This window comes from Rhinopithecus roxellana, chromosome 4, assembly GCF_007565055.1.
Source record: "Rhinopithecus roxellana isolate Shanxi Qingling chromosome 4, ASM756505v1, whole genome shotgun sequence".
Lineage (NCBI taxonomy): Eukaryota > Metazoa > Chordata > Mammalia > Primates > Cercopithecidae > Rhinopithecus > Rhinopithecus roxellana.
The window spans coordinates 105,333,596-105,354,633 of NC_044552.1; the positions used below are offsets into that span (position 1 = coordinate 105,333,596).

General features: G+C 41.4%; 1 protein-coding gene across 3 annotated transcripts in view; it reads left to right on the top strand.

Annotated features, from left to right (window-relative positions):
* The window catches only part of SASH1 (SAM and SH3 domain containing 1), a 287,239-nt gene that overhangs the window by 201,362 nt on the left and 64,839 nt on the right, over nucleotides 1-21,038 (top strand). For 2 of the 3 annotated variants that reach the window (XM_030928910.1, XM_010375568.2), the window contains exons 5-7: nucleotides 2,403-2,443; nucleotides 5,232-5,319; nucleotides 7,938-8,050. In XM_030928910.1, coding sequence (XP_030784770.1) covers nucleotides 7,973-8,050 — 78 coding nt within the window. In that variant the 5' untranslated portion in view covers nucleotides 2,403-2,443; nucleotides 5,232-5,319; nucleotides 7,938-7,972. Of the gene's footprint in view, nucleotides 1-2,402; nucleotides 2,444-5,231; nucleotides 5,320-7,929; nucleotides 8,051-21,038 lie in introns of all 3 variants that reach the window. The other variant, XM_030928912.1, reaches the window with a different exon arrangement.

A 21,038-nucleotide genomic window follows, 5' to 3' on the forward strand; every position in this document is an offset into this window, starting at 1 on the left:
ATGAGATTTTCCTTACATGTTCTGTATTCACAGCTCAGGAATAAGGGGAAATAACTAGAATTCAAATCTGGCTCTTGTCCTTTGCAGCGGTTTCTCCCCTGATTCTGTTCTTAGCTCTTGATTCTCCCTTAGTTTACAATAGAAAGCTTTCAGATTTTTGTGCTGGTCATCAGTTCTCTGCACTCAGATGTGGAGAATGGTGGTGCTTGATGGGCATGGGCCTGCCACTCAGAAATGGCACCCAGTGGTCAGCCCACACCAGTGCAGCTACACCAAAGGATGGTGGCTTATTAAAGGCGGCTCTGCATGAAAAAGCCTCCCTCCCCTCTCTCTGGTCACCTTAGATTCTCAAGGTCCTTTTATCCAAAAGGTAGGCAGAAAATCACTGTAGGTGATTAGGATGTTCAATTCTTCTTCCTCTGAATGAGACAGAGTCTCATTCAGTCACCCAGTTTGGAGGTCAGTGGTGTGATCATAGCTGACTACAACCTCGAACTCCTGGGCTCAAGTAGTCCTCCTCCTGCAGCCTCCTGAGTGGCTAGAACTAGAACTATAGGTGCATGTCACTATGCCCAGTTAAACTTAAAAAAAAAAAAAAAATTTTTTTTAAGAGACGGTGTCTCACTATGTTGCCCAGGCTGCTCTCCTCCTGCCTCAGCCTTTCCTCTAATTTTTTCAGTGTAACTCATAGCTGGCCTCCCACTTTCTTATCTTCCCAAACCTTCAGATGCAAAAATCACCTCTTCCATCTTTCCTCCTGGCGGTAAACTTGTACTGAAGATTCAGGTTTAAATCCCCCAAGTGTCTGTGTCTGTTCTGATGTAGGTGCCTTCTTTCTGGTTTCCCTTGGCTGCAAGCCCAAGGATACTGTATTTTCCTTCTGGGATTTGGACACACCTAATGAAAGATTTTGCTTCAGCCTCTACTGCTCCCCCTTTTTTTGTGTGTGTGTGTGAGACACAGTTTCACTCTGTCACCCAGTCTGGAGTGCAGTGGCGCGATCTTGGCTCACTTCAACCTCTGCCTCCCAGATTCAAGCAATTCTCCTGCCTCAGCTTCCCAAGTAGCTGGGATTATGGACCTGTGCCACCAAGCCTAGCTAATTTTTGTATTTTTAGTAGACATGGGGCTTTGCCATGTTGTCCAGTCTGGTCTCAAACTCCTGACCTCAAGTGATCCACCCGCCTCGTTCCCTTTTTGATACAACCAATTTTAACTTTCTTTGGTTTTCCTGCTTTCTTTCTTTCAATTTTGTTTGTCTTGAGTTTTTTTCTGGAGAAATGTTTAATGAACTGGTTTTGGGCTGTGTACACTTTTCAGATTATTTGGGTTAGTCTGTATCTGCCTTCACAAACTGGCAGCCAAAGGTGTTGGGGTTGGGGAGGTGATCCAAATTCGATGCCCAGACATGTATTGATTGATTTGGACACATTTTTAAAGACATTGGTTTATTTGCCATCACTTAAAAATGTTAGAGCTCTCATATAAAAATACAGATTTCTGGCCGGGCACAGTGGCTCACACCTGTAATCCCAGCACTTTGAGGGGCTGAGGCAGGAGGATTGCATGAGGTCAGGAGTTCCAGACCAGTCTGGCCAACATAGTGAAACCTCAACTCTACTAAAAATATAAATATTAGCCAGGCGTGATGGTGCATACCTGTAATCTCAGCTACTTGGGAGGCTGAGACAGGAGAATCGCTTGAACCCAAGGAGGCGGAGGTTGCAGTGAGCTGAGATCATGCCACTGTACTCCAGCCTGGGCAATAGAGCAAGATTCTGTCTCAAAAACAAAAACAAAAACAAAATGCAGATTTCTGGCTTCTCTTTGAACATTGGAAGATTCAGCAGGATAGACATTGCACTTGCCAACTGGCAGCAACCAACTGGAGGAACTATGTACTGGCCACCCCCTCTATTAAGGGCACTCAATATCCTGTTGTGAGTCTCTCACCCACCTCCCTGCCCCCTTCGTTTTCCTAGAGCTGACCACTGTACTTATCTGCGGGCCCAAGTGGCATTTGTGGTGCTGAGTTTATGTTTTCATTATTATTTGCTTTCTCTTTTCCTCTTCCACAAGAGGCTTCCCAATGGCAGTAACTTCACTGTATTAATAGTTTGCGGAATGAAAGGCACTTCTGCTGTCTAGTGAAGTCTGTCTTCTTCATTTAATATTACAGGTCTCACCTTCAAGTGTGTCTTTAATAAATGTCGGCAAATGGCAATTGAGTCTATTTCTAGGAAGTCAGCAGACGGTTAGAAAAAGCCAGTGGTAAATAGCCTGTAACAGTTTCCCTGGCTGTATTAAGTAGTATTGATGCCAGGTCAAACTAGTTAGGAGGATTTTCAGTTCTGCCATGAAAGCAAGGCTCCCTGGTAATCTGATTTGTTTTTCTTTTCTAGGAACCCTCTTCATAAATCAAACTCGGAAGACAACTCTGTAGGTCAGTACCACTTTTCTTGGTTTACCTCTTTAATTATTTTAATACTTTATAGAAAACATGAACATGTGAAAATACAAAACCCACAATAATCCTTCTACTCAGAAATAAACACTTACGATTTTGATGTACATCCTTATTCTCCTTTTTCTAGGGGGTTTAAAAAAAAAACATAATTGTGATCATATTCTGCATACTGTTTTATAGTTTTTAAGTTGAATACGTTATGAGCATTTTCCCATGACTGAATATTCTCTATGTTAATAGAGAAAAAATTAGAAGCAACCTAAATATCCAGCAAAGAACGAATTGGTTAATTAACTTATGGCACATCCAATATAGTGGAATATTACACAGACTTAAAAATTTACTGCTACTCTAAAAATCCTGGGGTCTGTGTCCCTAATAATGTCCTTAGGATACATCCTTCAATTTGGAATTTTTTGGATCCAAGATTATGCATAATTAAGGCATTGCATATTTTATATATTCTTGATTATAAAATTCACTCTTGGTTCAGAGGGTGGGTGGCTGGTAGTGATTAGGGACATAAGTACTCAATCAAACCTGGCTGCCTGCCTTTGAATCTGCCAACTCAATAGCTATTACCTTGTGCAGCTCACTTGCACCAAGCCTCAGTTTTCTCATCTGCTAGGTGGGAACAATGATGCATCATATAATTGAGTATTAAATGAAATTTGCCATTAGATAGCAAAGTGCCTGGATATAGTAGCTGAATAAATGTTAGCTGTTACCGTTTATTAGGCTGCATCTCTGTTTCAGAAACTTGAAAATGGGAGAAGGAAGAAGGGAATATAGCTTATAATTAAATAAATATATTCTCAGCCTGTTCAGTGGCTCACTTCTCTTATCCCAGGAATTTGGGAGGCCAAGGAGGGAGAATTGCTTGAGCCCAGGAGTTAGAGACTGACCTGAGCAACATAGCAAGATGCTCTCTCTGCCAAAAATTTAAAAATTAGCTGGACATGGCAGTATGCACCTGTAGTCCCAGCTACTTGGGAGATTGAGGTGGGCGGATCCCTTGAGCCCAAGAGTTTGAGGCTACAGTGAGCTGTGATTGCACCACTGCACTCCAGCTTGGATGAAGAGACCATGTCTCTTAAAAGGAACATAAATAGACTGGATATGGTGGTTCACATCTGTAATCCCAGCACTGTGGGAGGCCAAGGTGGGTGGATCATGATGTCAGGAGTTCGAGACCAGCCGGGCCAATATGGTGAAACCCTATCTCTACTAAAAATACAAAAATTAGCCGGGCGTGGTAGCTTGTGCCTATAATCCCAGCTACTCAGGAGGCTGAGGCAGGAGAATCGCCTGCACCCAGGAGGCAGAAGTTGTAGTGAGCCAAGATTGCACCACTGCACTCCAGCCTGGGCGACAGAGCAAGACTTCGCCTCAACCACAAAAAAAAAAAAAAAAAAAAAAAAAAAAAAAAAAAAAAAGAAAAAAGAAAGAAAATAAATATTCCCGAACTGTCCAAGAGCAAGGTTGAGTTAATAATAACTAGTCAGCTTTAACCCTGCATGTCTGACATTTGCTTCAGTGTTAAGCTCAAAGGCAGTGGGTGATACAAAACTTGCCATGGAGCTCTGTCTTTGGTGGAAAGGCTCCGGTTTCATTCCCACAGCTCTGGGGGCTGTCAAAACTTAAATGTGCGGGCATCCTGTTTTGACAGACGACGCCCTTTCTAGCCTGGGAGCACCATAGATGTGGTTCCCACATGTCTGCTTCATTGCTTGGCACCACCAGTCTAGACTGGGGAAACTCATCACTTCGCTGGGTCCTGTTTCCAGTGGCCATGGAGCAACCAGACAGACAACAAGTGGTGACAGAGCGCTACTCTGAATGTGCCACATCAGCACGATGGCAGACACCGCTGCTGCTGCTTTTTATTTGTAAAGAATAAAGGACTGCTCTACCCACTTATTTTACTTACTCTTCCCTTTTGCTTTGCTTTTAAAAAGGTATTACCTATTATTGATGATCAGAACCCTACCACATATTAAAAATGTCTAGCTATAGCAGCAAGTTTGTTTTCACTTGAAAGTCACCACAGTAGTCTGGAAAGGATGGGGGGTGGGGCGGGTAGAGAGAGACCCATTTGGGAGATGTCACAGCCGGATTGCAGGCTTTCTTTTCTTTGTGCCCTGGGTAAGCTGTAGTTGGGTCACCAGGTAGCCTGAATGCCAGGGAGTGCCATATGCATGCCATAGCAAGATCCATGCAGACCACACTTCTGAGAATAACAGTGGGGGCCAGACCCCCACTCCCCTGACCTGTGGGCCCAGGACATACCAACCGTTCTGTTCTTGTCGTTAAATCTGGAATAACAGAAATAAACCAGGGGTAGATCAACAACAGAAATAACAACAAAACAAAGTGAGCTTCTTAAAATACCCTATTTGTGGTGTAGCTGAAATAATTGTGGCTAAGACCAAAGAGGGGAAATACACTGCAAGACGAGGCCAAATTAGGCCTACTAGTTACACAAACATCAAAGGAAACACAAGAATGCATGTTTTGCCTTCCTTTTTGATGTTTCTGTTTTTCATCTTAACCTCACTGCACCATATCTTGCTACTAGGAAATTTGCATTTCTTTTAAACAACTTTATAGCCATCTCCCATTCTTTCACAAACTGAAAGAAAAAAACTGTCCTTTTGGGAAATCAAAGTATTCTTACCAGCTTTGAATTATAAGGAAGAGGCTACTTTTGTTATTAATGAATTTATTGCTTGTGCTTTTTCTTCCTTTTTTTTTTTTTTCAAAGGAAAAGGAGACTGGAAGAAGAAAAATAAGTATTTCTGGCAGAACTTCCGAAAGAACCAGAAAGGAATAATGAGACAGACTTTCAAAAGGTACTGCAATGCAGCTGGCGGACAGTAGGTCCTTTTAGCTCTCACATGTGGAGAAGCCTGTGCTCTTAATCTCAGTGGATTCTGTAAGTTAGCGTAACTCACCGCATGTGCTCATAAGATGTTCAACTTTTCTGACATTCCTGTTGTTACTTTAAGACTTTGTCCCAGTAATTTTCTTTTTTTTAAGTCAAAAAAAAAAAAAAAAAAAACCAACAGGGGACAAGTTCACAGTTCTTCCCTTTTGCTGATCTGAGAGCAGAGGCCGAATCTTTAGTTTTCTCAGTCGCACCAACCTCAGAAAGATCTTTTCTCTCATCAAGATCTAGCCTGAAAGGGCCTAGAGAGCCCTCGTATGTGTTGGTTTGGGGCTCTCCTGTCCGCGCTCCCACTGAGGGCCTTTGCATTCTTCTGAACTTCTGATGCTGTCCTGCAGCGGGACGGTTATGGGGTGTTGCCCCTGGAAACTCCAGTGGTCTGACATCATGGGAATTTGCCTGGGCGGCTTTGTGAAGGGAGTTCTGCCCTACTCTTGGCTGTATCTTTTGTTGTTGTTTATATAGTAAGTAAATATGTCATTCCTTTGAGGCTCAGTTACATAATTTATGTTTCCCCAGTATTCAGAGAAGAAACCGGAGCAAATCCACTTCCAGATTCCAGTCCAGCTGAATGAGGTTATCACTAGATATAAAGTTTTCCTTGACCACCAGTGACACTACTTGTTTTCCTTTACAAACCTTAGTGTCCTGCGCTGTGTGGAACGTCTATCTAATTATCTGTACACGTGGAAATGAGAAAAATGGATGTGAACAGTAGACACGTCACAGCATACCTGGGTTCCTTGGCAACATTCCACATGGTTTTTTTTTTTCAAGTTGTCCTACTTTTAAGCATTCCCAGTTTTTTGTATTCACCCGGCATCACTTGTGATTCAAAATAAACCTTGGATTCTAAAAAAAAAAGTCTAATTTAGAAAGAAAGCTAAGGAGAAAGGGAGAGGTACAAGAGGGAGGGAAGGAAGAAGCCAACAGTTTACCAGCTATCGTGAATTTTTAAAGAACCCAACCAATTTCCCATCACCCTCTCTGCCATTTGAGGTGACACAGATAGTAAAATGATTCAAACCAGCAGGCTTCTCTCTTCACCCAGCACACACTATTATTCTCCCCGTGAAAGTAGCAAAGGGAACTTGAGGAGTATTTTTGGATTGATTGATTACAAAATGGAAATGAGATGGAAATACAGGGCAACATAAATTCCAAAGTCAGCTGTGCCTGAAATGGTTTCCTGCAAGTCTACAGGCAGACTCTTTCCCTCTGTCCTTTACACCAAAGGCAAATTAAGCCACAGCCGGGCATCCTAACGGTATTGGAAGCTGGTAAAAAGTATGCATGAGAAAGATGGGGAGGAGAGCAGGGTGCGGGACTGGAGTGGGGATGTTACAGCTCGTGTTCACTAACATGTCCTTCCCCACACGCTGACCAGAGGCACCATTGCCCAGAGTGGCTCAGATATACTAGAGGCAATAGCAGTCTGTTTGCTCTGTAGGAAAATCTTTGGAATCTAACAGAACATTCTCTTCTCTGTAGTTCTAGCTGCCTTCAGGTGTGAGTTGGAAGTTGATTTTCCCTCAGTTTGGGAACCAATTTATGACAATAATACTTTCAGATACAGACCTATATGGCACCCTTCTTCTGATTACCTGAACATGCTTCATGTCTGTGATTTGCACTTGGCTTTTTTTTTTTTTTTTTTTTGTCTTCAGATGGAGTCTTGCTTTGTCACCTAGGCTGGAGTGCAATGGTGTGATCTCGGCTCACTGCAACCTTCGCCTCCTGGGTTCAAAGCAATTCTCCTGCTTCAATCTCCTGAGTAGCTGGGATTACAGGTGCCTGCCACCACACCTGGCTAATTTCTGTATTTTTAGTTGAGATAGGGTTTCACCTTGTTGGCCAGGCTGGTCTCGAACTCCTGACCTCAAGTGGTCCACCTGCCTTGGCCTCCCAAAGTGCTGGGATTACAGGAATGAACCACTTCGCCTGGGGGCACTTAGTTTCGAGGAATAGTAACAGTGAAATAGCTTAGTAGGATTGGAAGGTTTTGCCAGGCTGTGGGTCTGGACTCTGTGACCTTCCTTCCTCTGTCATGACCTAGGGTTCTTTCCTACTTCTTTGCAAAAATATTTTCTTCTCATTTATATTTCAAATGAAAGGACACAGAGAACCCACAGCTGAAGGAGTCTTGGAATGCTTGTATGATCCAGTTGGGTGTATAAATTAGATCTTTACTCCACCTATAGTGAGGAGCTCTCTCTTACTTTCCTCCAAAACCCGTCCACTGGGCACACCATCTCAAAGGCTCTGATCATCTTGAAGGATTTGTTTCTAGGGTGACATGGTGACATCCACATGTTTTGCAAGCCTGTTTCTCAATCAGAGGTGCTTATCAGCTTCTTTAAAAGCAGCATATTTTCCCCACCCTTTGCTTCATCAGTAACGTTCAACATACATAGTGTCCTGAGCAACATTCTTCCCTCGCCTGAGACAGCAGATATTCAGCATTGACGTTCTGTTTCGCTGTTCTTGTTTTCACTCCTGTTATTCTTTGTCCTCAATCTCCAGGAGAAGACGTTGGTTACGTTGCCAGTGAAATAACGATGAGCGATGAGGAGCGGATTCAGCTAATGATGATGGTCAAGGAAAAGATGATCACGATTGAGGAAGCACTTGCCAGGGTAAGCATGCAGATACCTGGTTTATATTTGTGAGGACTTGGCTTCCTGAAGTGTAAAAATGTTTGGGGCCATCAAGGGGTATAGGAATCAGGTACCCATTGTTGTCAGATAAAATATTTATTCTGTTTACTTGATACAAGCATTCTACTTTGTAAGGTGAAACTTCTATAGTCAATGAAAACACGAACGAATGAATGAATGAATGGCAGATATTTTTGATCTGTGGACCACGTTAACAGGAAAAATTCACAAGCCTTTTGAAAAGAATGTAATCAGTGGTAAAAGATTAATTATTAAATAAAAATCAAATATGCTAAAAACATTGCAAACATTAGGTTTGGTTTTGTTGTTGTTGTTGCTGTTGCTGTTGTTGTTGTTGTTTGAGGTGGGATCTCACTGTGTTTCCCAGATTGTAGTGCAGTGGTGCGATCACAACTCACTGCAGCCTCAACCTCCTGGGCCCAAGCAATCCTCCCATGTCAGCCTCCTGAGTAGCTGGGACCACAAGTGTGTGAGACCACACCTAGCTAATTTTTAAATTTTTTACAAAGACAAGGTCTCCTCATATTGCCCAGGCTGGTCTCAAACCTGTGGGCTCAAGTGATCCTCTCACTTCGGCCTCCCAACATGTTAGAATTACAGGTGTAAGCAAGCACACCTGGCCTATAAATATCAGTTCTATAAGATGCCTTCACAAACTGAATTTTGAATAATCTAAAGGTTATACTTACTTTCATATGTAAGTAAATATTAATTATAATTTATTGTGTTTGTTTTTTGTTTTTATTTTTATTTCCCCCTGAGTCAAGTTAGGCACTACAAGAAGCCTAATTAACCTTTAGGATACTAGAGCAGCAGTTATAACAGTAAGGCAGCAATTTATTAAGAGATTCCCTGCTTTGTTGTTGAACAACAAACCCATTGATTCTTGGATTTTCACTTTGAACAGCTGGTTCAGTACTGTGCAGATAAGTCCCAAATAAACAGGTTTGGAAATTGACAAAAACCTTCAAACCACCAAGGAACCATTGAATGAGTTAAGACTTTACCATTGTCTTGTTCCATTTTGTGCTGCTGTAACAGAATACCACAGATTGGGTAATTCATCAAGAACAGGAATTTGTTGGCACACAGTTCCAGAGGCTGGGAAATCTAATGTCAAGGGGCTCCAGCAGGTTTGATGTCTGGTGAGACTATGCTCTCCTGTGATGACGCCTTGTGTACTGTGTCATCTGCAGGGGAGGAAGGCTGGATGCTTATAAGCCAGAAGGAGGAATGCCAAGAAGCTAAAGGGGGCAAACTTGCCCTTTTATAATGACAGTAATACTACCCTATCGCCTCCCAAAGTTTCACCTCTTAACACCACCACACCAGCTACCAAATTCTCACCATCAGCTTGGGGAGAGACAAACATTCAACACATAGAAACCATAACATTCAACCTATAAGCAACCACTGAGTGGAATCTTAAAGGTCTGAAACCTTGAAACAGTGGCACACATATACTCAGTTTAGTTGAATATACAGTAGTTCCCTCTTACATGCAAGGGATATGTTCTAAGACCCCCCAGTGGATGCCTAAAACTGCAGATGGTACCAAACCCTATACATACTGTGTATGTTTTTTCTTATGTTCCTCTGCATACATGTCCATGGTAGAGCTTAATCTATAAATTAGACATAATAAGAAATTAACAACAATAATTAAAAATAAAATAGAACAATTATAACAATATCCTGTAATAAAAGTTATGTGACAAAGATGTCCATTTTCACTACTGTTATTCAACATAGTACTGGAAGTCCTAGCTATAGCAATCAGGCAAGAGAAAGAAATAAAAGAGAACCAAAGACTCCACTGAAAAACTATTAGAACTGATAAATTAACTAAAGTTGCAGGCTACAAAATCAACACATAAAAATCAGTAGCATTTCTATATGCCAGCAATACATAATCTGAAAAGAAATCAAGAAAGTAATCCCATTTATAATAGCTACAAATAAAATACCTAAGAATAAACTCAACCAAAGAAGTGAAGCTGTCATTGTGAAAGCTTTCATTATAATGAAAACAATAAAACATTGATGCAAGGAAAGGACACCGAAAAAAAAAAAAAAAGAAAAAAGGAAAGCTATTCCATGTTCATGGATTAGAAGAATCAATAGCATTAAAATGGCTATACTACCCAAAGCAATCTACAGATTCAGTGCAATCCATATCAAAATACCAATGGCATGCTTCATAGAATTAGAAGAAATAAACTTACACTTTGGGAGGCCGAGGTGGGCAGATCACTCGAGATCAGGAGTTCGGGACCAACCTGGCCAACATGGTGAAAGCCCATCTCTACTAAAAATACAAAAATTAGCCGGGCATGGTGGTGCCTGTCTGTAGCAAGCTACTTGGGAGTCTGAGGCAGAAGAATGGCTTGAATCAGGGAGGTGGAGGCAATGAGCCGAGATCGTTCCATTGAACTCCAGCCTGGGTGAGAGAGTGAGAATCCATCCACCCCCACCCCCCAAAGAAAAGGAAAGAAGAAAAAATAATCTTAAAATGTATGTTGAACCACAGAATACGTAGAATAGCCAAAGCCATCCTAAGCAAAAAGAACAAAACTGGGGGAATGACATTAACTGACTTCAAATCTATACTGTGGAGCTGTAGTAACCAAACAGCATGGTCCTGGCATAAATCAGACATATAGACCAATGGAATAGAATAGAAAGCCGGAAATAAACCCATCCATTTACAGTGAACTCACTTTCAACAAAGGTGCCAAGAATATACAATGGGGAAAGAACAATCTCTTCAATAAATGGTTCTGGGAAAATTGGATATTCATATGCAGAAGAATGAAACTAGACCCCTCTCTCTTGCCATATAGAAAAATCTAATCAAAATGGATTAAAGACAAATCTTTAAGACTCAACTATGAAACTAGTAAAAGAAAACATTGAGGAAATTCTCCAGGACATTGGACTGGGCAAAAATGTCTTGAGTGATACCGTAAAAGTACAGGCAGCTAAAACAAAAATGGACAAATGGGATCACATCATGTTAAAATGCTTCTGCACAGCAAACAAAGCAATCAGCAAAGTGAAAAGACAACCCACATATTGGGAGAAAATATTTGCAAACTACCCATCGGACAAAGGATTAATAAATGGTATATGTGGAACTCAAACAACTCAATAGGAAAAAATCCAATAATCTAATTTAAAAAATGGAGAAAATATCTGAATAGACATTTCTCAGAAGACATACAAAGGGAAAACAGACATGTGAAAAGGTGCTCAACATTATTGGTCATCAGAGAAATGCAAATCAAAACTACAATAAGATATCATCTCACCCCAATTAAAATGGCTTTGTGGTACAGAGTCTCACTCTGTCACCCAGGCTGGAATGCAGTGGCGAGATTTTGGCTCAGTGGGTTCAAGGGATTCTCCTGCCTCAGCCTCCCTTAAAAGCTGGAATCACAGGTGCCTGCCACCACATCTGGCTAATTTTTTTTTTTTTTTTTGAGATGCAGTCTTGCTCTGTCGCCCAGGTTGGAGTGCAGCGGCACAATCTTGGCTCACTGCAACCTCCACATCCCAGGTTCCAACAATTCTCCTGCCTCAGCCTCCTGAGTAGCTGGGATTACAGGTGCCCACTACCATGCCTAGCTAATTTTTATATTTTTAGTAGAGACAGTGTTTCACCATGTTGGCCAGGCTGGTCTCGAACTCCTGACCTCAGGTGATCCATCTGCCTTGGCCTCCCAAAGTGTTGTGATTACAGGCGTGAGTCACTGCGCCTGGCCTAAAATGGCTGTTATCCAAAAGACAGGCAATAACAAATGCTGTTAAGGATATGGAGAAATGGGGACCCTCATATATTGTTGATGAGAATATAAATTATTACAACCACTATGGAGAACTATATGGAGGTTCCTCATGATACAAAAAATAGAACTACCGTATGATGCAGTAATCCCACTGCTAGTATCTACCCAAAAGAAGGGAAGTAAGCATAGAGCTATTTGCTCTCTCATGTTTTATTGCAGTGATGTTGACAATAGCCAAGACTTGGAAGCAATCTAAGTGTCCATCAACAGATGAGTGGATTAAAAAAATGTGGTACATATACACAGTGGAACACTACCCAGCCATAAAAAAGAGTGAGTTTCTGTCATTTACAACAACATGGATGGAAGTGGAGGACATTATGTTAAGTGAAATAAGCCAGGCACAGAAAGTCAAACTGCACAAGTTCTCACGCGTTTGTGGGAGGTAAAAATTAAAACAATTGAACTGATGGAGATAGACAGTAGAATGATGGTTACCAGAGCCTGGGGATGGTAGTGAGGAGGTGAGGGGAAATATGGATGGTTAATGGGTATGAAATGAATGACGAATGAAGAATGAATAGCATCCAGGATTTGCTAGCACAACAGGGTGACTACAGTCAACAATAATTTGTTGTACATTTAAAAATAACTAAAAGATTATAATTAGAATGCAGATGAGCAGGTCAGTGCTGGGGCAGGTGGTGGAGTGGGTGGCAGGTGAAAGTGACAGCCTCCTGTCCATGCTGCTCGTCTCCTGCACCTTCATCCTCAGCCTGGTCTGCTTTGCCACAACAGTAACCACCTGGCCCAGCTGCCGGCTGGTGCAAAATGCTCATCATATGTTTTCTCTCCCATTCCATTCCTTGGGCATGCCATACATTTGGGAAAAGTTCAATTGAATTTCTAGAAAGTGCATATGAGAAGTACGGGCATATGAGAAGTATGGACCGTATTTAGTTTTTCTGTGCTAAGCAAGACATTTACTCCTGGAGAGAGATGTGACTGCACCACTACTCTTTTGTTTTTGTTTTTGTTTTTGAGACGGAGGTTTGCCCTTTCGGCCAAGCTGAAGTGAGGTAGCATGATCTCGGCTCACTGCAACCTCCACCTCCTGGGTTCAAGCGATTCTTCTGCCTCAGCTTCCTGAGTAGCTGGGATTATAGGCACCTGTCACCACGCCTGGCTACTTTTTGTATTTTTAGTAGAGACCGGGTTTTACAATGTTGGCCAGGCTGGTCTCAAACTCTTGACCTCATGTGATCCACCTGCCTCAGTCTCCCAAAGTACTAGGATTACAGGCATGAGCCACTGCATCCAGCCGACTGCACCATTTTTTAATAGTAAAACCAAAGATCTGAATGCAGAAGATGTCTACAGTCATCTCAGGACACCTGTGTTTGGGAAGGGAGTTGAATGTGATATGCCTAATCCAATGTTCTTGGGGCAAGAGAAAATGTTAAAAAGTAGCCTTAATGTAGCCCACTTTAGACAGCAAGTTTCTATAACTGAAAAAGAAAAGAATACTTTCAAGTTGGGGAAAAAGTGGAGAAAAAAAATTATGTGAAGCTCTTTCTGAGGTCATAATTTGATAGCTAGCCATGGTTTACATGGAAAGGAAATCAGAAGTCAACTCAGCGAGAGGTGGCACAGCTGTGTGCATACGTGAGTGGTGGCTTCAGGCCTTTGGCCTGGCTGCAGCCACCTTGGCTGCCTCTGCGTGGTTGCAGAAGCAGCTACAAAGCTCATTGAGAGCACGACTATTGTCTGTAAAGCAACCCAGAAACACAGAAACCAGAAGAAAAAATCCAACGCATTCTTCAGACTTCACTGGATTTTACAGACAAGGGTGAGCGCCTATCGGCAGATGAGGAAGTCACAGGGCTGCTTATTAGACTGTTCTCAGGGCAACATACATCCTCAGCTACTGGTGCCTAAATGAGCTGCTTCATAGCCAGAGATGAAACACTTCATGAAAAATGTTATTTGGAGCAGAAAACTGTCCGTGGAGAGGATCTACCTTTTTTAACTTATGACCGGCTCAAGATTGAAACTCCCCAGCACTTTGGGAGGCCAAGGCGGGAGGATCACCTGATGAGGTCAGGAGTTCAAGACCAGTCTGGCCAACATGATGAAACCCCGTCTCTAATAAAAATACAAAATTAGCCAGGTGTGGTGGCACGTGCGTGTAATCCCAGCTACATGGGAGGCTGAGGCAGGAGAATTGCGGAGGCAGAGGTTGCAGTTAGCCGAGATCTCGCTATTGCACTCCAGCCAGGGCAAAAAGAGCAAAACTCCATCTAAAAAAAAAAAAAAAAAAAAAAAAAAAAAAGATTGAAACTTGTATAATGACTGTATAGAAAAAGTTAAGACTTAGACTTCCTGTATTGACTATACTGAGAATGGCTAAACTGCCTCAGAGGATGTTATAGGACGTACCATTCTCCAGGCCACCAAACGGGTTTATCTCCCACTGTCAGTCAAGGATTTCAAGACACTTGGGTGGAGCTTGTGGATCTGAATCCTGATCAGTGATTACAGGACCACTCAACAGGAGAGAAGATTGTCTATGTGCGATTTGGAGGTGTGCGTCATCATATTGGGAAAAATTTTGCCCATGTTCAGATCAAATCAATTTGGTCCACTCTGTTTCATTTGTATGAATTTGATTTCATTGATGGATATTTTCCCACTATAAATTACAAAACCATGATTCATCACACCCCTAAAAACCCAGTTATCACATACAAATGAAGATCAAAATGAAAAAGGCTACAAAGAACTAATATGTGAAACATTACTGTAAGCTGAAATCATTAGAAAAGAATGAAATTTACAAAACAAACCTCAGTGTACTATCTTTTTTAGTGTAATTTTAAAATATAGCTTAATTTAGGATTTCAATATTTTATTTACTGAATGCTTTCATCCCATCTAGTGGCATTAACAGACATTTTCTAATAACTTTATGATGGATAATTAACACATGTGCTTTAAGGAAGTCAAGCTCATTAGTAAAAAAGTTGCTTAGGGAGATCTAGGTCATTGGCAGATTTTAAATAACAATTTCTGTGTACCAGGATACCTCAGAGGTATTGCAGGTTTGGTATCAGACCACTGCAGTAAAGGGAATATTGCAGTAAATTGAGTCACATAAATTTGTTGGTGTTCTCAAAAAAACAGTTTCTGGATTTATTATAAGACACACCTCCTTATCTCTTCATAGAACTGAAAAGAGTTAGGGCCTTGCTCTGGATTCGGCGTTGGCTTACGAGAGTGTTGTGTCTGCTATGATCTTCCACCCAGACCACTCAAATTTTCTCCATGTCAGCAATAAGGCTGTTCCATTTTCTTACCATTTGTGTGTTCACTGGAGTAGCACTTTTCATTTCCTTCGATAACTTTTCCTTTGCATTCCCAACTTCACTGTTTGACGCAAAAGGCCTAGCTTTTAGCTTACCCTGGCTTTCAACATGCCTTCCTCACTAAGCTTAATCATTCCTAGCTTTTGATTTAAAGTGAGAAGCATGCTACTCTTCCTTTCAATTAAATACACAGAGGCAATTGCAGGGTTATTAATTGGCCTAATTTAAATATGTTGTGTCTCAGGAAATAGGGAGGTTTGAGCAGGAGGGAGAGAGATGGGAGAATGGCCAGTCAGTGGAGCCGTCAGAACACACACATTATCCATTAAGTTCACTATCTTATATGTTTAGGTTCATGGCTCCCCAAAACAAGTACAATATTAACATCCAGGGTCACGGATCACAGGTCACCATAACAGATGTAATAAGAATGAAAAAGTTTGAAGTACTGTAGGAATTACCACAATATGACAGCAGGGACTCAGAGTGAGCCCATATTGTTAGAAAAGTGGCACTGATAAACTTATTTGATGCAGGGCTACCACAAAACTTCAATTTGTAAAATGCAGTTTCTGTGATATGCAGTAAAGTCAGACTCAGTAAAATGAGGTGTGCCTGTCCCAATTTTAAGGGCTTACATAGCTCTTGGCAAATAAGTTCAGGACATTCAAATCTTTTACTAATTCCGTAAGATGTAGAAAGCCCATACTTGGAAGCTATAGGTTATTCATTTATGTGAGTAATTTGTTTGTTGTGGGTAAGATGAGAGGGAAGGGAATACACTCACATTTAAAGCCTTGTATAAAAGAGAATAGTAGTGAATTTCTTGGAATGATAATACTCAGCATTGATGAGTGATATTGTAGAAAAATATGTCCTTTGCAATTTTAACTGGAAGCATTGTCTATAGGAAATTGAGAGAGATCTATGACCATGATTTAATAATCACATTTCCTTAAAAATAATTATTTAAAGACTGCTCAAGTCATTGTGATCTAATCATTAAGTATTACACATTGATCTGTTAATGTATGTATCTGATTCCAACAAGACTGTATCTGTGTGAAAGTCAGAAATAAAGTCCTTTGGAGATTAAGAAAAGAGCACTTAAAGTTTGTCATTGACTATCACTGATGTTTTGGCATCATGAACTTTTTTTTTTTTGAGACAGGGTCTCGCTCTGTAGCCCAGGCTGGAGTACAGTGGCGTGATCATGGTTCACTGCAGCCTCAACCTCCCAGGCTCAAGCAGTTCTCATGCCTCAGCTTCCCTAATAGCTGGGACTCTAGGTAGGCACATGCCACCACATCTGGCTAATTGATTTATTTATTTATTTTTGAGACAGAGTCTTGCTCTGTCGCCCAGGTGGAGTGCAGTGGTGCGATCTTGGCTCACTGCAACTCCACTTCCCAGGTTCAAGCAATTCTGCTTCAGCCTCCCAAGCAGCTGGGACTCCAGGCGCACGCCACCACACCCAGCTAATTTTTGGATTTTTAGTAGAGACAGGGTTTCACCATGTTGGCCAGGCTAGTCTCGAACTCCCGACCTCAAATGATCGACCTGCCTTGGCCTCCCAAAGTGGTGGAATTACAGGCGTGAGCCACCGTGCCTGGTCCAAACTTTTCTTCATTCCGGGTGTCATACATCTGATTCCCTGGAAGCACAGCCTGAGACAGGGACTCTTGTGTATCTTAGTCTATTTAGTGTTGCTGTAAAGGAATACCTGAGACTGGGTAACTTACAAAGAAAAGGGGTTTATTTGGCTCGTGATTCTACCTGCTGGGAGATTAGTCATCTAGTGAAAACCTCAGGCTGCTTCCACTTATGGTGGAAGGCAGTGTGTGCAGAGATCACTTGGTAAGAAGAAACAAGAGGGAGAAGGGAGGTGCCTGGCTTTTTTATAACAACTGCTCTTGGGGAACAAATAGAGTGAGAAATCACCTTCCCCACCCCTCCCCAGGGTATGAAACTATTCTTAAGGGATCCTCCGTCATGGCCCCAAACACCTCTCTTTAGGCCCCCATCCCTAGTATTGGAATTCAATTTCAGCATGAGGTTTGGGGAAAGAGACATCCAAACTATATATAGCATTGTGCAAGTGGCTTATTGAAAGAAGGCTTTTAAGAGAAACCTCTAAGTGAGGGAGAAGGATGAAGTTGGACAGAGATGTGATTTCAGGAGGCGTCTAGCCTCACTCAGCCTGATTCCAAAGGGAGTAGGGAGTCCCGGAGGGTGACTGGCGTTGTAGAGTTTGTCATGCCAGGGATAAGATGTCTGAAAGCTGATTGCGGTTGGGGAGCAGCCATCTAGATATCTTTGTGGAGACAGCTTCTCTTAGTCATGTTCTCTAGAGCAGGGTGTGTGAATTTATACCTACTGGACATTCTTATAAAGTCATTAAGGTAATCTGGGCATCTGGTATACCAGATGTGTATAAAGTCATTAAGGTAATCTGGGCATCTGGTATACCAGCCGTGATTGCACTACTGCACTCCAGCCTGGGCAACAGAGCAAGATTATGAACCAGGAACCTAGATGTATTATTGAGTCATTTCCTTGTAAAAGCTATTGTGCATCAAATCACAGAGATTTGGACACATATAGAGTTCATAGGAGGTTTTTAAAAAATTGATCCCATGGGGAGAAGTTGGAAGGGATTTATCTCAAAAGAAGCAGAAAAGAACTTAATCACAGTCTTTGAATGTCTGAGGGCTGTTGAAGAGTACATCTTTCGGATGTCCTGGAGAATGTTTGATTGTTTATTTGTTTTTAAAATCTCTACTGAGGACAGATTAGAAAGAAATGAATTTAAAAAGCAGCTGGAGTGTATTTCGGTTTAATATAATATAAATGCTCTTTATAGTAAGTACTGGTAGAAATTGGAACATTATGATATATCTCTCCCTAAAGGTCTCCAAGATGGAATAAGCATTACTCTTTTAAAGATGGCCATCATTCTAAAAAATCATGTCATGGACTTCAGCTGTGAGAAAACAGTGAGATTTGGGATCACAGGATGTGAGGGAATGTTTTTGCTTAAGACACAAACACATACACATACCTTAAAATGTCATTATTTTATAACTCCTGGAATTAATGTAAATTTGCTTTGCTTTAAAAACAGATTTGCTTTAAAAGGTATGCATTCTTTAATGAAATTACAAATGGTCATGCCTTCATGAAATTATAATTAAACCAAAACTTCTTGAACCTAAGTGGAATATAAAAATGTAATTATAACAGGTAATTATCAATGTAATAACCTGTGTAATTACATGGTTTTTTTTTTTTTCCTGTGCAGTGCACTTAAAAAAATAGAGATCTTGTTTTGTAACTTTAAAACACTTAGAATTGTATAATTAGGATAATTAAAAAAACAGTTTCCAGGTGCAGTGGCTCACGCCTCTAATCTCAGCATTTTGAGAGGTGAAGGCAGGCAGATCACTTGACAAGCCCAGGAGTTCGACACCAGCCTGGATATCATGATGAAACCTCATCTCTACAAAAAGATACAAAATAATTAGCTGGTTGTGGTGCCGTGCTCCTGTAGTCCCAGCTACTCGGGAGGCTGAGATGGGAGGATTGCTCGAATCAGGGAGATCAAGGTTGCAATGAGCCGTGATTGCACTACTGCACTCCAGCCTGGGCAACAGAGCAAGAGCCTGTTACAGAAAACAAACCAAAAAGCCAGTTGGGTAGCAAAGTTTGGTTAGGGCACAGAATTAAAATCTCTATCAGAACAGCACACATACTTTTAGGCCCCAAAGTAGATAACAGAGATGAGCATACAGCAGGAAAAAAAAAAAAACATCATATATGATTGACTGGTTAGAAATTTGTACCTGTTTTCCTTAAAGCTGAAAGTTATTTAGTGGCTCCTAGGAGATGCAGCTAAGGTTGGGTATAAACATGGACTAGAGAACTGGAGACCTGATAATCTCATGATAATCTTATTTTCCAACAGTCAGATACTCTCAATCATACAGGGAGAATGTAGCATTTCACAAGCCAATATATCAAAATGGAGAGAACATCCTAGTGTATGACATAATATAAAGACTGGAACAATCTAAGTGTCCCTAATGTAACAGAAAGATTACAATGATTAACACCCCTAATACCCAAAAGTTTAAACATGTCAAGTTAATGTGAACTTTGAGCTTTCTTTTCTCTGAAAGCACAGTGGTAATAATAATAGTATTATAATAACCCTATTGCTTTGATATGGTGTGCTGAGAGTTTTGCTGCATTATCTTAGTTAATTCTGGTAACAGCTCTATAAGATAGATTTATTGTCATGCCTGTATTCCAGGTGGAGGAACCAAAACATAGAGGGGTTAAATAATTTGTCCCCAGGCTCCCAGCTGGTATTTGGTTCTGCATTCAAGCTCTTACTCAATATTCAGTACTGCCTACCTCTTCCCACATATATGCAGAAAAGAATTTCATAGGTTGAAGTCACGGTTGTGAAAGTGGCTTTTTCCTAGAGGAATAATTGTCATTGTAGTGGCACTACCACATCCTCAAGCTCCAGGGCTTCAGGATTGTCCAGTCACCATCACGTGGGCTGTCAGGTTCAATTATTTCTGTTTTTAAGTTGCTTGGCTCATGGAACATGATTTGATCACTGTCTTAAATTCATATGTGCACACTGCTTTGTAATAGGATTTGAATGCAGTGACAATTGTTTTGAACCCCAGAGCTCAATTTCTGTGTCACACCTGGGCTCTCACTCTCACTATCTCACATTCCGAAAGATCTCATCTTGCTAAGTTAAATTTGCTCACTTATTTGGGAAGTATGGTAAAAGAAGTTATAAAAATTTTTTTAAAGTAAATCTGCTCACTTTGCTATAGCCTGCCTGCCTACCTGCCTGCTTTCCTTCCTTCCTTCCTTCCTTTCTGGTGGAGTTTCGCTCTTGTTGCCCAGGCTGGAGTGCAGTGGCATGATCTCAGCTCACAGCAACCTCTGCTCCCCAGGTTCAAACAATTCTCCTGCCTCAGCCTTCTGAGTAGCTGGGATTACAGGTGCCGCCACCACACCCAGCTAATTTTTGTATTTTTAGTAGAGATGGGATTTCACCATCTTGGCCAGGCTGGTCTCGAACTCCTGACCTCAGGTTAACCAACCCGCCTTGGCCTCCCAAAGTTCTGGGATTACAGGTGTGAGCTACTGCGCCTGGCCTGCTATAGGATTTCAATTGTCTTTCTGTATTTTTCAAAAACGAGAAACCTTGTTTCTGAACCTAAACTTTCAATATCTCTAAGATCTCCATAGAGAGACCATCCTCAAAGGTCTTCAATAACCCCGTAACGTCTGTTAGGTTATAACATTGGACTAGCAACTTGAAGCCATTTTGAACAAGACAAGCATGTGATTTTTAAAACTGTTTCAGGGTCGGGTGTAGTGGCTCACACCTGTAACCCCATCATTTTGGGAGGCTGAGGGGGTGGAACACTTGAGCTCAGGATTTTGAGACCAGCCTGGGCAACATGGTGAAACCCCATCTCTACAAAAAAAAAAAAAAAAATTAGGTGGGCATGATGGTGCATGCCTGTAGTCCCAGCTACCTGGAATGCTGAGGTGGGATCGCTTGAGCCTGGGAGGTCAAGTCTGCAGTGAGCCATGATTGCACCACTGCACTGTAGCCTGGGTAACAGAGTGAAACCCTGTCTCAACAACAACAACAAATATATATATATATAATATGTTTCAGGGTTTGACCCCGTTTCACTAAAATGTCTGTAGTCTATCATTTTCTCTTCCTAAAAAGGACATGCATGTTTTTGACTT